This window comes from Scardinius erythrophthalmus (assembly GCF_964197995.2).
Source record: "Scardinius erythrophthalmus genome assembly, chromosome: 18".
Classification (NCBI taxonomy): domain Eukaryota; kingdom Metazoa; phylum Chordata; class Actinopteri; order Cypriniformes; family Leuciscidae; genus Scardinius; species Scardinius erythrophthalmus.
The window spans coordinates 29,356,458-29,372,466 of record NC_138238.1 but is presented as its reverse complement, the minus strand read 5'-3'; the positions used below and the strand labels follow the sequence as shown (position 1 = coordinate 29,372,466).

Sequence of the window (16,009 nt, the reverse complement as noted above, 5' to 3'; positions counted from 1 at the left end):
TTTTTTGTGTTTATTTAAAATAAGACAAATCTGATATTATTTTAATCTCCAATATGTTATTTAACAGTTGAGATAGTTCTTTAATGCTTCGCTAACTAGCAGAAGACACTAGCAGGGTTTAAATCCCAGTTGTGCAGGCGGGGCATGTTGTAACACTGCGTTACAATGTGCCCCTATTAGAAATATGCTATTATATTCTATACTTTTATTAATTTTATTGAGAAAACGTGAGAAAAAGGTGAATAAAGACTGAGTGGCAATGTTCAGAAATGACTAATTATTTATTTGTTTTGAACTATGTTGTATAGCTGTGTTTTCATGTGTTCGTAGTCAAAACTCAAAAATTAGTTTATATTTAATTATTAAAAATTGCCATTATTTTATATGAAAAAGTTTTTTAATTGTATTTCATTTAGAAAATATTTTAGTTTGTTTTGTATATTTTTTTATTAGATCAGATAACATTTTAAGCTGCCATATGTTATGTTACAATGTGCCCCACACATGGGGCATGTTGTCACATTTCACTTCCATTCTTTTGGGGTATATCAAGAAAAAAGTATATACTGTATTAATAAAACAAAAACACATAATTGTACTAGACATGTGGGAAATCAATGTGGGAAAAAATAAATACTCTGAACCATAAGTAGATTTACACAAAATGAGAAAGTCAAAAAGCGTTAGGTTGTGCCCCGCTCTCCCCTATATATATATATATATATATACACTCACCTAAAGGATTATTAGGAACACCTGTTCAATTTCTCATTAATGCAATTATCTAATCAACCAATCACATGGCAGTTGCTTCAATGCATTTAGGGGTGTGGTCCTGGTCAAGACAATCTCCTGAACTCCAAACTGAATGTCAGAATGGGAAAGAAAGGTGATTTAAGCAATTTTGAGTGTGGCATGGTTGTTGGTGCCAGACGGGCCGGTCTGAGTATTTCACAATCTGCTCAGTTACTGGGATTTTCACGCACAACCATTTCTAGGGTTTACAAAGAATGGTGTGAAAAGGGAAAAACATCCAGTATGCGGCATTCTCTGAAATTTTCTGAGCGGGACAGATGCGGCGCAGCGGAAAGAGTTCGCTGTGCGCTGAATATCCAGTGCGCACTGCGGTGACAGTCGCGCTATCATAGACAGCGAGTCCAGTTCTGTGCCCAGAAAAGATATCATCTGACTGGGGAACAGAGAACTCTTCGCCCAATTGACTCTGAGACCTAGATTCTCAAGGTGTTCGAGTAAAATGGTCCTGTGCTCTATGAGCTCCGAGTGTGATTGAGCTAAAATCAGCCAATCATCCAAATAGTTCAATACTCGCATGCCCCGATAGTCTGAGGGGTGCGAGCGGTGCGTCCATGCACATCGTAATGTACGGGGTGCTAGGGACAAGCCGAACGGTAGGACTGTGTACTGATATGCCTGGTCCTCGAAGGCGAATGTCAAATATCGCCTGTGACGTGACGCTATCTGTATTTGAAAATACGCGTCCTTTAGATCTATTGACATAAACCAGTCTCCTCTGCGAATTTGCGCGAGGATTTTTCTGGTTGTGAGCATTCTGAACTGGCGTTTCACAAGCACTTTGTTCAGCTGTCTTAGATCTAGTATGGGTCTGAGACCCCCGTCTTTCTTTGGTACCAGGAAGTATCTGCTGTACAGCCCCCCTTCGCTCTGAGCTTGAGATAAAGGCTCTATGGCCCCTTTGCTCAACAGTTTCGATATTTCGGCTCGAAGTAGGTGTGCTACTTCTGTTTTCACCGTAGTTTCGACGCGCGTCTCACCACGGTGATACACTCTATGGGATTTATCTGGGTCGCCGTAAAAGCGGCGTTTGTGTGTAGGCAAGTGGGCTGTGTTACCAGCTTGTTTACTGCAGAATACACTGGAACAGTCGCATTTACTGGAACTGAACGAGCGAGAAGTTGCCATAGAAACAGTGTTTGGGTGCAGGCGAGCGGGTTGTACAACTCGCTCATTGGCTGCAAAAAACTCATCTGCAGTCGCATTTTAAGGGAACTGACAGAACGAAAGCATGACGGCATAATTTTATCTGCCGGTAAGACCCGGGATCGAACACGGGTCTCTCGCGCGAAAACCTAAGATTTCTCCACTGGGCTACAGAAGAAGACACATAAGCATTCATTCAGCGCGAGTATATAAGAGAGCGTCAACATGTTAGCGTTTGTTTGCAGGCGTGCATGTATTACAACAGGCTCGTTTACTGCAATATTGACATTTCCAGTCGCCTGTTCAGAGGGGAATGAGAAATGTGTGAGAAATAGATGCTGATCCGGCCGCAGCGGGACTAAAGCCCTCTTTTTTCTCCTTTTGCCAGCGACGCACGCGAACCATAGGAACGGTGTTTGGGTGCAGGCGAGCGGGTTGTACAACGCGCTTGTGGCTGCAAAATACACATCTGCAGTCGTCTTTAAGAGAACTGACAGAGTGAAAGCATTGATGGCATTATTTTATCTGCCGTTAGACCGGGATTCGAACACGGGTCTCTCGTGCGAAAGCCTAGGATTCCTCCACTGGGCCACAGGGGAGGACACATAAGCATTCATTCAGCGCGAGTATATAAGAGAGCGTTATATTTCTCCTTTCGCCAGTGAGTGACGCATGAATGGGGCGCAGGGGCAGGGTAGCTTTCTTGTAACATAAAGAAAAACTAACCCCGACCGTCCACTTCCGGCCTCCCTTGTGAACGGCACAGTTTGCGCGGCTTGAACAGATGGAGAGAGAAAGCTAGCCCCGTGACCTCCCCTGTGAACGGCGCAGTTTGCGCGCCTCGAACAAAGGCAGAGCGGGTATCAGAGGCCCGTCGAGCACAGCGCTTTTTACGGCGCGGTACCGCGGTGGGCGGCGGTGCAGTCTCGGAGAAGGATGCCAGGCGAGTCCTCAAAGTCACCATAGGCCGTAACTAGCTCGCAGTGAGGGCAGTCGCCGTCAGCGAGCGCGAGAGCTGCGTGCTCCTTAACGGGCACGGGGGGCGGGGTAGCTTTCTTGTAACGTAAAGAAAGCTAGCCCCGTGACCGTACGCTTCTGCGATCCCTTGTGAGCGGCGCAGTTTCCGCGGCTCGAACAGAGGGAGAGAGCGAGCCCCGTAATCGTCCGCATCTCTGACATCCCTTGTGAACGGCGCAGTTGTGCGGCTCGAACAGAGGGAGAGAGAGAGCGGGGAGTGGTACGAGGCATTTGAAACAACGCCTCGTCCAGGAAAAGAGTAGTACGCCTCGGCTCTTTTAGTGCAATGAGAGTGTGTGTCGCGGCGGCGAGCACACACACATACACAAAACACATAGCAGAGAAAGGATATAGCGCCGGATAGCGCTGAAGAGATGAAAAATCAGCTAACCAGCCTCCCGAATGCTATATTTATAGCCCAAGGCCCCACCCGTTTCGGCGGGACGTGACGTAGTGGGTGCGAAGCGCCCTCATTGGATCAGTCGTCATGAGGGGCCTCTCTCGATAGGCTGCTGCAGTTGCCGCAGAGCAGCCAATGGGCGCGTGAGCTGTCTCGCCCATGTCTGCGTGCTGCCGCAACACGTTTTACATTAATACAAAATTAAGGATAATTTTTTGGCTTCAGTATCTCGAGGAAAAGAGTGTTTCCCCATAGCGTAAGCTAATATGCAGTACGAGAGAACCTCTCGTAAGAGAACCATCTAAATACAGCATTATTATATGTAGCCATTATAGCCCAATCCAGCCGTTATGGACGAATGTCACGAATTCGCTACAAACAGAAATCTACAAAGTACGTAAAAAATATTTGTCACATGAAGTCTATTTGAATAACATAGCTATAGAAGCAATCAATAAGCTGGTACATATTTTCATCTTAGCACAACTTAACTCATTTTGGGCAATTTCTCTACATTTGCACCCTTGATATGCAGATTTTGCTAACCAAAATATTAGGTTCCGTGAACCGGATGTAGTTCCCACTCCGACCGGTCCTACGAGAAACCAGTGGTGAACCAAAAGGTTCCTAGGTATGTATCGAATGTGCACAAACAGGCATTGGGGGAATACACGCTATCTCGCCTGCAGTCTGAATGGAAGGGGTTTGATGCGAATTCGCGACAGTCGGCGTTAAGGAGTTAAATTTAATCAGTTTTAAAAACACAACTCGAGATATAGCTATTTCTGTATGCCAGATGTTATTATGTATGCACCTCACACTTTTGCACATCTACTCATTTAACAGCAGCTGTAAAATGTAAAACACACAGTAAAATTAACTGATGATATACATGCAGTACTGGTCAAATTGGGAAAGGAGCGGTAATGCACACTGAGCCAAACCTTTCTCCCACTGGCCCCAGACCACGAGGCCATTCATATTGTAAAGCCCAAGAAAGATTAAAGGTTTGAAATTGCAATTGGTAAAGTTTAATGTATAAAAGGGTATAGCACATTGCACTTTGATCTGGATCAGTTATTTTTACTGTGTCGCTTTATTGTTTATTGATTCAGACTGTCTTGTTCCCACAGGGCCGTATAACTGGTCTCACCGGAATTATGGACTTCATGGACAATGGATCAAATTCACACGTTCAGTTTGAGATTTTGGGAACCAGCTTCAGCGAGACATTTGGAAAAGACATAAAGCGCGTGAGTTAAATTGGATTTTCATTTCTAGTACCTGGTGTAAAAGCTCTTCTGATTTCTGATTATTTTTTCATTACCAGTAACCTTAGGTAAAATGAAAACTGAAATCAATTTCCCTGAAATTTGTCTATGATAAACATGGAGAACTCATAATCTGCTTTTCAGAAAGACTCTCCATTGAGAACAAATTGACAATGTAATCTGTGCAGATTTTGTATCCAGACTGCCATTTTGACTCCTCACCTCATTGTCAAATGTTTTAGAGGCAAGAGCAAACGGCAGTGATGAGTCGTGCTTCAACGGGCTTGCCAGGCCAAACATGTTGTAATACAAACTTTATGACTATGTGCACTACCTATTTTGTATGTCATAAAGTGTTCCCTACACACAGTCTATTCAATTCCATGTCTACTACTAGATGGTTTATTTAGCCTACAGTTGGATATTTAATTAGTATGTATTATATGTATTAGTATGTATGCTGTACTTTTTCCTAGAACAATCACAAGTAATTTTCATTACAGACTGTCCTCTTTTCTCTTCATAGCTGTATTTGCTGATTTTTTGTGCTCTGTTTTTGTAGCCATAAACTGTTTGGGTCCATCCATCATTTAAAAGAAAGAGTAATATAAATTACAGGAGAGGAAACAGTCTGCTGGTAATGAAGATTTAATCACCCTGCATCCCAACCTGAATTATGAACCCACTGTATCACATTATAGCCATTAGGATCCACCATGCCACAGCCATTTACTCCCTGCCCGCACACACACCGGCTCCCCCTCACACAAAGCACATTTATTAGCTATAATGAAAGGAAAGGACAGCTAATGGTACGTCAAGTGTACTCAGTCCTGTTGTTGTTCATTATTAGAGCACCAGCTTTAGTCTTCTAAGCAGTGCCACCCAAAAAGAGATTAATGTAGCCAACTGCATTTCCACCCTGCTATGGAGACAAACAGCAAGCCGTGCTATTAATTTGACATATGTCATGGTTTGAAAGCCAAGGCAAATACATTTCCTGGCTAAACAAGAAACCCTTTGGAGGTTAAAGAAGGCCGGAAAGTTTCAAGTGATTTCTTCAGTAGTGAGTCAGTACCTTGTTGGCTTTGTCTTATATTAGTCTTTAGTCTCTCTGTCTCTCTAAATGACTTTTCTCTGACTGCTTCTATATATTAAGCTCTGTATGAAACTGTAGTGAGCTACCTAACAAGACAGACACACATTTGTGCTGCATTCCAATCACTAATATTCTTTCTACACTGGATGTGAACTACTTGTCGTGTCACGTAAAAAAAAAAGGAACCCATTGTAATCAATGATGCTGTCTTCACTGGAGCAACAACAGTAGATGGATACTCAGTTCCGTTTCTAACGTACTTCCGCGTACTTCTGACAACAGGACAAATGGATGAGGGAGGAATCACTGAGGTGATCTTGAACATTCACCCTGACAAGTCTAGTGTAGATAGGCTTACCCTTATGGAACAAAAATATATGGGAATATACTGCAAAATATAATGTGCTATATTATATGGTGCTTATATTTTTCAATATACTGCAATATATGCATTGGCCATGTATGGCTATATATGAATACATACAAAATATGTATAAATGAAGACAAAAATAGCATTACATGTAATATTCACAAAGATTTATCCTTTATTGTTTACATATTGCACACACATGTTCCCATATAAATGTGAATGTACTGTATGTTCACACACAGAATAAGTTACAACAGATTAATTAAGTGTTATTTGATGTGTTTTGCTCAATATTAATATAGGGGGAGATCTGTTAGTGTTTAATGTTCTATTATTTTGGATTTTAAAAGGTTTTCTGGTATGTCTGAGTTTTTGGGTTACCATTGTGCTGAAGAGTAGAGCCTGTGGTTCGGTTAACGATTGGACAAAAAAACATTATGGTTATATTTATTATATTTTAAAAGTAATGTCTGTGCTCTCTCTGATAAATACTTTAATACATGCATGCAGGTGTGCTTGTGCTTTTGTTAACTAGCATGAAAATATGCGAGTTACATTTATAAATGAAAATAATTATAAAATACAAGAAATATATTACATTAAGTATTTCTCTATATATGTGTTTATAAAGCATGAGTAAGGGATAATCCACGGCTAGCTTAAGGGATAATCCACGGCCTCCGCTTCGCGTCGGGTGGTTCTTCGCCTCTACGTCGTGCATTAAAATCCTTTAATGCATGGCTAGCCGTGGATTATCCCGCTTATACCTTGGTTATTTGCCAAGTTAAAAATAAGTTAAAGCTGTAACTGATGTTTACAGTGTAATTTTTTAACAGATGTGTAAAAATGACGGTTATTTCTTAAGTTAAGGCTCGTCAGTTCTTGCACTCCGTCCGCTTTAAATAAAGTAGAGCCATCGGATTGCTTTTATTTGAATGAATTCACATTTATTTAAATTCATTATTAAAAGAGAGAGACAGAGAACTGAAGGAGAAGGAACAGAGAGAGAGAGAGAGAGAGAGAGAGAGAGAGAGAGATGCGTGCGCGAGTTACCTGTGTGCGTCGATCTCTTCTTTAAAGGGACACTTCACCCATTTGCATTAAGCTTTGCATTGTTAGAAACCCAGTCATACTATTGAATGGTCGTGCAACACTCTTTCATTTTTCCCTGATACGGGAGAAATCTGTTATTTACCTCTTACACTTCCTCCTACAATGACGCAAAAATCGTCATTTTGCGTCATTGTAGGAGGAAGTGTAAGAGGGGGGGATTTCTGTTGAGACTACAAGCACTCGTTCCTCATCTCTCCCAGGGGGCGGGACCCGCTCACGCTACAGACCTATTACAGATCAGTGGGTGGGACTTTACTCTCTGAAACTGAAAGCAATATCCTCCATCTTGTTTGAAGCTAAGCTAACAGGCGCTGTGGAGACAGATGTAAAGTTATGACAATAGCGGAGGAGAGTGCTCAATATGATATAGACTAGAGGAAGATGATTTCGGAAGTCGGATGCTTGAATCAGGTGTTTGTGGCTACCTTTACAAGCCGCATTATAGCGAAGAGCAGCCGAGGCAGAAGACCTGCCTGCCGCGGACGAGGAGCCCGGACTGGCTCGAGTTAGGGCGGACTGGTGGCGCCGGTGATCTCACTATGCAACTACGAACCGCTACGAACACAGAGATAGAGTCCGTCTGCGGCAAAGAATTTCAACGATGACAATTTCTCCTGGACGAAATCTCTGAATCAGACGAGGACACGGACGTTTGTGTTGTGAACTAGTTTCCTAGTTTCGCACCGCATAATGTTCTGACTGAACATCCAGGTACCATGCAATAATTCACCTTTTCGAAAGAAATACAAACGAGGAGTAATGCACTAATGAGTTCGCCAACTAACTAGACATTTTGTGTGAATGTGAAATTAATTTCAAGCTCTGGTGGTAGCTAGCCTTGTAGACGGAAGAGTGATTTCTCTTATAGGCAGATATGCGCTTTTTGGATTAGTGGGAGTGGCTTGCGGAGCTGTGCAATGTGGTGCATTGCGGGAGTTGTTGTCTTTCATACAAATGCGTCCTGAAGTTATTTTTTTGTCTTTTCTCGGTCACAAAGGCACCAAATTCAAAATTTCTTTTACATTTCGACTACATATATGACCCACTTTAAATAAAAAACAATGTTCAAATGGGTGAAATGCCCCTTTAAAGTCTAGCAGCTACAGTCCCCTTGTTGCTTAAGCATATAGCTAACTTAATGATTCTTTAATGGATTTATTACAATTATTTATGAATGACAGGCAACACTGATACAAATTAAACGATATTCAAAAATCATCCATTTAGCCTACCTAAACGTTTTCATATGCGTCTCTCACTCTGCTTGCAAGTGTATCTGTGTTACTATGGTTACCAATGTAGCGGATTAATTTCGAACTGTAATCAAACTGACTGGAACTACCTGTGCATTAAACGGTTTTACTGCACACCTTCCAGCCAATCAGAATCGAGTATTTAAACAGCCCATGGTATAAGCATTAGTAAACAGTTAATTCATCATTTATAAAGCATTAATAGACATTAATAAGCAGTTTATAAATACAGTTATAAATGCTTTGTTCTTGATTTATAAGCATATCTATAATGTGTTTAATATTTGTATTTTCTTAATTTATTAATGATCACTTTATCATTTTTAAATTAAGTTTTGCATTATTAACAAACCGGTTATTTAGGAGTTGTCAGTGGCTAATAAGATCACTTAGAAAATGTGAGTAAATGTAGTAGATTCAGGGAGTTATAAAGCATTTAGTAGTGGTCAGTTCACTATGTGTGTGAGCTAATCTAAAGTGAGGACTAGTTATGCCTTGTAAATCATTTATAAAGGAGATTAAAAGACTCAGTTTTCTTCTAAACAGAAAAAGGAAACAAACACAACACTGTGATCCAGAACATAGAAATATTAACAGCCTTTAAATCTCCTTTATAAACGCTTTACAAAGCATAACTAGTCCTCACTTTAGATTAGCTCACAAACATAGTGAACTGACCACAACTAAATGCTTTATAACTACCCGAATTAACCCTGAATTACAGTAGAAATACATGTTAATAAAGCATTTTTTTAACACGCTAAGTAACTATTACTATATGTCTGAATAATAATATGTATTTAAACAGTTTATTAATCATTTACTCACACTTTCTAAGTGATCTTTTGAACCACTGACAACTCCTAAAGAACCGATTTATTAAATAATGCAATACTTCATTTAGAAATGATAAATTGATCATTAATAAAGTATGAAAACACAATTATAAAACACATTATAGATATGCTTATAAATCAAGAATACGGCATTTATAACTGTATTTATAAACTGCTTATTAATGTCTATTAATGCTTTATAAATGATTGATTAACTGTTTACTAATGCTTAACTAATGATTAATAGTGTGCAGTTATTATAAAGTGTTACCTATATTACATATGCAGTACCATATCTGATCACATATACACCTATATATCATGAAGTGTATTACTGAATATAAAATGACATACGTTATGATATATTAGTAAATATATCGTTACATATTTTTCAATATATGAAAAGTGGCGATTCCTTATGTATTATTAAATATATTGTAATATATTAACAACAATATATTATTACTGTTATATATATTACTGTTATATCATTTAATATATTGATCATATATATATTTGGAAATATATTTTCTTTTCGGAAGGGCAAGCTGTTGCTCCGTCTTGTAAACAGGGTGTAAGGCTATTCAAAATTGTACCTCAGTTTGGCAGTCACCCTTCACAGATGAGGAAATTCCACAATGAATTGCAACAAGCTCAGAGAACAAAAATGTATCAAGATACATTAAACGAGATATGTAGATTATAAATATAAGAGAAACTGGGGGTGGTTGTGACACTTTTAAAAAGTGTTTGTTTGTTTTTTTGTGCTGTTTATCATGGATTTTCCCACATATGTCTGGTACACATCTACAACCAAAGTGAGTTAAAACCGTAGTTTGGGTGGATTGTAAAACTATTATTTGTTATTTTATTATTTACCTCTATCAATCCCTTCCCCTAACTCCACTCCAATTAATTTTAAGCATTTTTATTTAAATAGGTAAAAAAAAAAAAAAAAAGAGGAAAAATTACTAAACAAATACATGAAACATGGAAATAAACATGTTTACATGTTTTTATTTTATTTAATAAGCTATGATTGGATCCTATTTTCTTTTGTCTCAAATGTATGTTCCAGAAATAAATAAGGGGAAACAGAAACAAAACAGTATTACAAACTAAAAGTCGACAAAACAAAAGCATGAAGTCAGGCATACATGCCATATGTTTTAGTCATATGTCAGCTTGTAGTTAAACAGTTTTAAAATGATATAATGTAATACTTTGCCTAGTATTATAACAATGTTTCTCACTTACTGTTGTTGATACTTCCTGTTGTCGAATGCGCATGCGTCGCGTCTGAACGCGTTGTTGTCTTTGGAGCTCTATCGATTTGATTTATAATTCTTGATTTTACTCTTTAAACTTACTTACAACAAACATTTTCTACTTTTCCTCACTGAGAAGCACTACTGCTCAAACCTCATAGTTACAACGCGGACTGTTGAGCAGACGTGTCTCAAGCCTGTTAGTGATTCTACGCTGGATACTCTTATAGGTTACTCCCGGGGATCACGGCTGAACGCGTCTTCTCAACACTCACTTACAAACATTTTTCACCTATCGTGCGTCTACTCTACACCCGTACCACTTAAAAGACGGATTATATCTAAGACGCTTGTCAGAAATTAGTATTAATTGATAGCATCACTGGTAGTGTCGTTGCTAACTTACTGTCCATCTGTTAAAATGGCGAATATATCAGATGCAAGTAGTCTACCTTTTGGTGCAGGTGAGGACACATTTGAGCTGCACGCGGTACAGTCTGAGCTGGAAGCTGTTGAGAAACAGATCCACGACCTTTTAGTGAGACAGGCCGAGCTGAGAGACCGGCGTTTAGCTCTTGAAACATCACGCGCTGATGCTCACAAATCAGAGATTAATGTTACTAACCGGCTGACTCCGACCTCGTCTACTCCGTGCGTTACTCGGCATCGGTTCCGAGCGCCAAGGTCGCGATCAGCCATGGTCTCGTTCACTCCGGCTCCAACACGCCACCACGAAGCCTGGATATTTCCGCAGCGGAAGACGCAAGTCAGGTCTAGACCAAGACCCTCTCCGACCCTCCCGGTTTTCGAGTTATCCACACAAAACCGCTTCTCCGCTCTTCGCGAAACAGAACGCGATGCTGTGATCATCGGTGATTCCATTGTTCGGCACGTCCATGCTACATCAGGTAAAAATAAGGTGCACAGTCACTGCTTTCCTGGTGCTCGTGTTTCTGAAATCGCTGCTCGCGTTCCCGAGATTCTGAACGATAACGAGCGCGTCGGAACTTTGGTATTGCACGCGGGAGTGAACGACATCAGGCTGCGCCAGACGGAAGTTCTGAAGAAAGACTTCAGGAATCTGATCGATACGGTACGCAGCACATCGCCTGATATAACGATCATTGTGTCAGGACCGCTTCCCACGTACCGTCTAGGACATGACAAGTTTAGTAGATTATTCGCGCTAAATGAATGGTTAACGTCATGGTGCAATGAGCAGAAACTGCTCTTTGTAAATAATTGGAATCTGTTTTGGGAGCGTCCTAGGCTATACCGTGCTGATGGCTTACACCCAAACAGATTCGGATCGGATCTTCTGTCAGATAACATCTCCAAAACGTTAAATACCTTTTGACTAGTAACCAAAAGTCCAAATCATAGTCTCTGCTGCACCAAATTAACTGATATAAATACTAGTGTAGAACATTGCATAGAAACTGTGTCTATTCCTCGTTTAGTGCGATCAAATAATAAATCTACTGCAGGATCTAGGAAAAATCTAATTGTTATTAAAACAGAAAATGTTGCTATTAGTAAACAAAAACAATTTCTAAAGCTAGGTCTTTTAAACATTAGATCACTCACACCTAAGGCAGTTATTGTAAATGAAATAGTCACAGATAATAGCATAGATGTACTTTGCCTTACTGAAACCTGGCTTAAACCAAATGATTATTTCGGTCTAAATGAGTCTACTCCATCAGGATACTCCTATAAGCACGAGCCCTGTCTGATTGGTCGTGGCGGCGGTATTGCAACTATCTATAGAGATATTCTCAATGTTACTCAGAAAACGGGTTATAAGTTTATTTCATTTGAAGTACTTGTACTAAATGTTACGCTCTTAGATGATAGAAAAACATCCCTATTATCTTTAGCCTTGGCTACCGTATATAGACCACCAGGGCCTTACGCTGATTTCCTAAAAGAATTTGCAAATTTTCTCTCAGATCTATTGGTCAATGTCGATAAAATATTAATTGTTGGAGATTTTAACATACACGTAGATAATCAAAATGATACGTTAGGGGCTGCGTTTATAGACTTATTAAACTCCTTTGGGGTTAAGCAAAACGTTACTGGACCGACTCATCGTTTTAATCATACACTCGATTTAATTATATCACATGGAACCGATCCAACCGATATAGATATCATTCCGCAAAGTGATGATGTAACTGACCATTACATGGTAACTTGCATATTACGTACCCCGGTAATATATCATGCTGCGCCGCGTTATCGATTAGGCAGAACAATCCTTCCATCCACCATAGATAATTTTTCAAATTGCTTATCGGATCTGTCTCAGCTGCTGCCTGAACCTAAACAAACAGATGAACTAGACGAACTAACCAGCACTATGAGCACCGTTCTCTCTGGAAAATGGGATATTGTTGCACCTATGAGACTAAAAAAGGTCAGAGAGAAAATTAAAGCACCATGGTACAACAATACTACTCGTGTTCTAAAGAGAGAAACCCGTAATTTAGAGCGTAAATGGAAACAAACTAATTTAGAGGTTTTTAGAATCGCTTGGAAAGACAGTACGTCACGCTATAAAAAGGCCCTAAAAGCGGCCAGGGCTGAGCATCTCCGCAAACTAATAGAAAATAACCAAAACAATCCTAGGTTCTTATTTAACACCGTGGCTAGACTAACAAATAAACAAGCGTCACCTGAACAAAATATTCCGTTACAGTTTAGTAGTAATGATTTCATGAATTTTTTTCACTGAGAAAATAGAAAACATCAGATCCACAATTGTAAACGTTCAATCTTCAATCGCGCCTTATAATTCAGCCTCGATTATCACCCCGCAAGAACAATTACAGTGCTTTACAACTATAGAACAAAAAGAGTTAAATAAATTTATCATTTCCTCTAAAACAACAACATGTTTATTAGATCCCATACCAACTAAACTATTGAAAGAAGTGTTACCTATAGTGGAAGAGCCTCTCCTCAATATTATTAACTCGTCTTTATCTTTAGGTCATGTTCCAAGAACATTTAAATTGGCAGTTATAAAACCACTAATTAAGAAACCACAATTAGACCCAAATAACCTAGCAAATTATAGACCCATTTCAAATCTTCCTTTTATGTCCAAAATATTAGAAAAAGTTGTGTCTGCCCAACTGGGCTCTTTCTTGCAAGAAAATGACACCTATGAAAAGTTTCAGTCTGGGTTCAGGCCGCATCATAGCACTGAAACTGCGCTCGTTAAAATCACAAATGATTTACTCTTAGCTTCTGACCAAGGCTGTATCTCAATACTAGTTTTACTTGATCTTAGTGCTGCGTTCGATACTATAGATCACACAATACTCTTAGATCGGCTACAAAACTATACCGGTGTTCAAGGACAAGCATTAAGCTGGTTCAGATCATACCTATCTGACCGCTACCATTTTGTCTATTTAAACGGAGAAAAATCGATCATAACTCCAGTAAACTATGGAGTGCCGCAAGGATCTGTGTTAGGCCCTCTATTATTCTCAATATATATGCTGCCACTTGGAAATATTATAAGGAAACATGGAATTAGTTTCCATTGTTATGCTGATGACACTCAACTATATATTTCATCACGGCCGGATGAAAACGCTAAATTATCCAAATTGACAGAGTGTGTTAAAGATATAAAAGATTGGATGACGCACAATTTTCTTTTATTAAATCCAGATAAGACAGAGGTAATACTTATCGGTTCAAAAAACCGCCCACAAAACCTCCTTCAATACAACTTTAACATAGTAGGGTGTCCTGTTACTTTATCCTCTACAGTAAAAGACCTGGGTGTTATATTAGATTGTAACTTGTCTTTTGAAAATCATATTTCATATGTTACAAAAACAGCCTTTTTTCACCTTAGAAATATTGCTAAATTACGTAACATGCTATCTGTTTCTGATGCAGAAAAGCTAGTTCATGCATTCATGACCTCGAGACTAGATTACTGTAATGCTTTATTAGCTGGTTGTCCTGCATCCTCAATAAACAAGCTACAGTTAGTCCAAAATGCCGCCGCTAGAGTTCTTACTAGATCAAGAAAGTTTGACCATATAACACCAATTTTATCATCACTACATTGGTTACCTATAAAGTTCCGTATTAATTACAAGGTATTGCTACTGACTTATAAAGCCCTAAACGGCTTAGCTCCAGTTTATTTAACGGATCTTCTATCGCCCTATAATCCATCGCGCTCTTTAAGATCACTAAATTCGAGGCTTCTGGTCATACCTAGGATATCCAGATCCACCAAAGGAGGGAGAGCATTTTCACATTTAGCACCAAAACTCTGGAATAGCCTTCCTGATACTGTTCGTTGCTCAGATTCGCTCTCCCAGTTTAAAACTAGATTAAAGACGCATCTCTTCAGCCAGGCATTCATATAATATTTTAATCTTACAGTTAAATCCGGTCTCTACTTCATAAACGCCAGAGGAGAACTGGCCCCCGACTGAGCCTGGGTTCTCCCAAGGTTTTTTTTTCTCCATTAGGTCACCTAATGGAGTTTTTCGGTTCCTTGCCACTGTTGCCTTTGGCTTGCTCAGTTGGGGATACTTAATTTGATTAATCGATTCAACAGTGCTATTGATCTGCATTACCAAACGTGGATGTTTTACACCAGAAACATACACTGATGTACTATTTTATTTAATACTGTGAAGCTGCTTTGATACAATCTGTATTGTGAAAAGCGCTATATAAATAAAGTTGACTTGACTTGACTTGACTTACCCTAAAGAAATGTGTATTAAAGTGCCCCTATTATGGATTTTTGAAAATGACCTTTCATGTAGTGTGTAATGAAGTCTGCAAAGTTGTAAAGCTGAAAGTGCATCATAAATAAAAAGTTGATCTCAAAAGAAAGAGTCAGTAATTTTCGTGAAGTTCACACTTCACAACTTACTACATTTGCGTAATGCCCAGCCTACGTTCTGCGTGGAATTGACATCTTGCTGTAGCTTGTTCGTGTGGATATCATGTCGTCAAGACGCTGTGCTCTCTGCTGTGAAAGTAAATTTGGTTTATTTTCACTTCCAAAGGATGAGGCTGTGAAGAATCAGTGGTTAAAATTCACCTTTACCACAATACCACAGCAGTATAATCCCAAACTTGTGCTTTGTTCCCTTCATTTTACTGACGACTGCTTCTCAAATCTCGGAGTTCAATGCGGGATTCACAAAACACTTGCTCTTGGAAGATGGGTCAGTGCCCAGTTTATTTGGAACAACTTGCACCTCATAATCTCAACCTATAAGTACGACAGATAAAAATGTATGAAAATACTTTTGTGTTTTATATAGTGTAAGTTTCCGGCTAACTCACGCTATTACTAAAATACTTCTGCTAAGCAGCTGTGAGCCAATATTACCTAAAACAGAATCTATTAATGTAGATTGTCTGTC

The 16,009-nt window shown here is 39.4% G+C and overlaps 1 protein-coding gene across 1 annotated transcript in view; it reads left to right on the top strand.

Moving 5' to 3' along the window:
* The window catches only part of grid1b (glutamate receptor, ionotropic, delta 1b), a gene marked incomplete at its 5' end in the record, with an annotated part of 528,834 nt that overhangs the window by 441,198 nt on the left and 71,627 nt on the right, over positions 1–16,009 (top strand). The window contains one exon of the mRNA XM_081391989.1: positions 4,510–4,629. Coding sequence (XP_081248115.1) covers positions 4,510–4,629 — 120 coding nt within the window. The remainder of the gene's footprint in view (positions 1–4,509; positions 4,630–16,009) is intronic.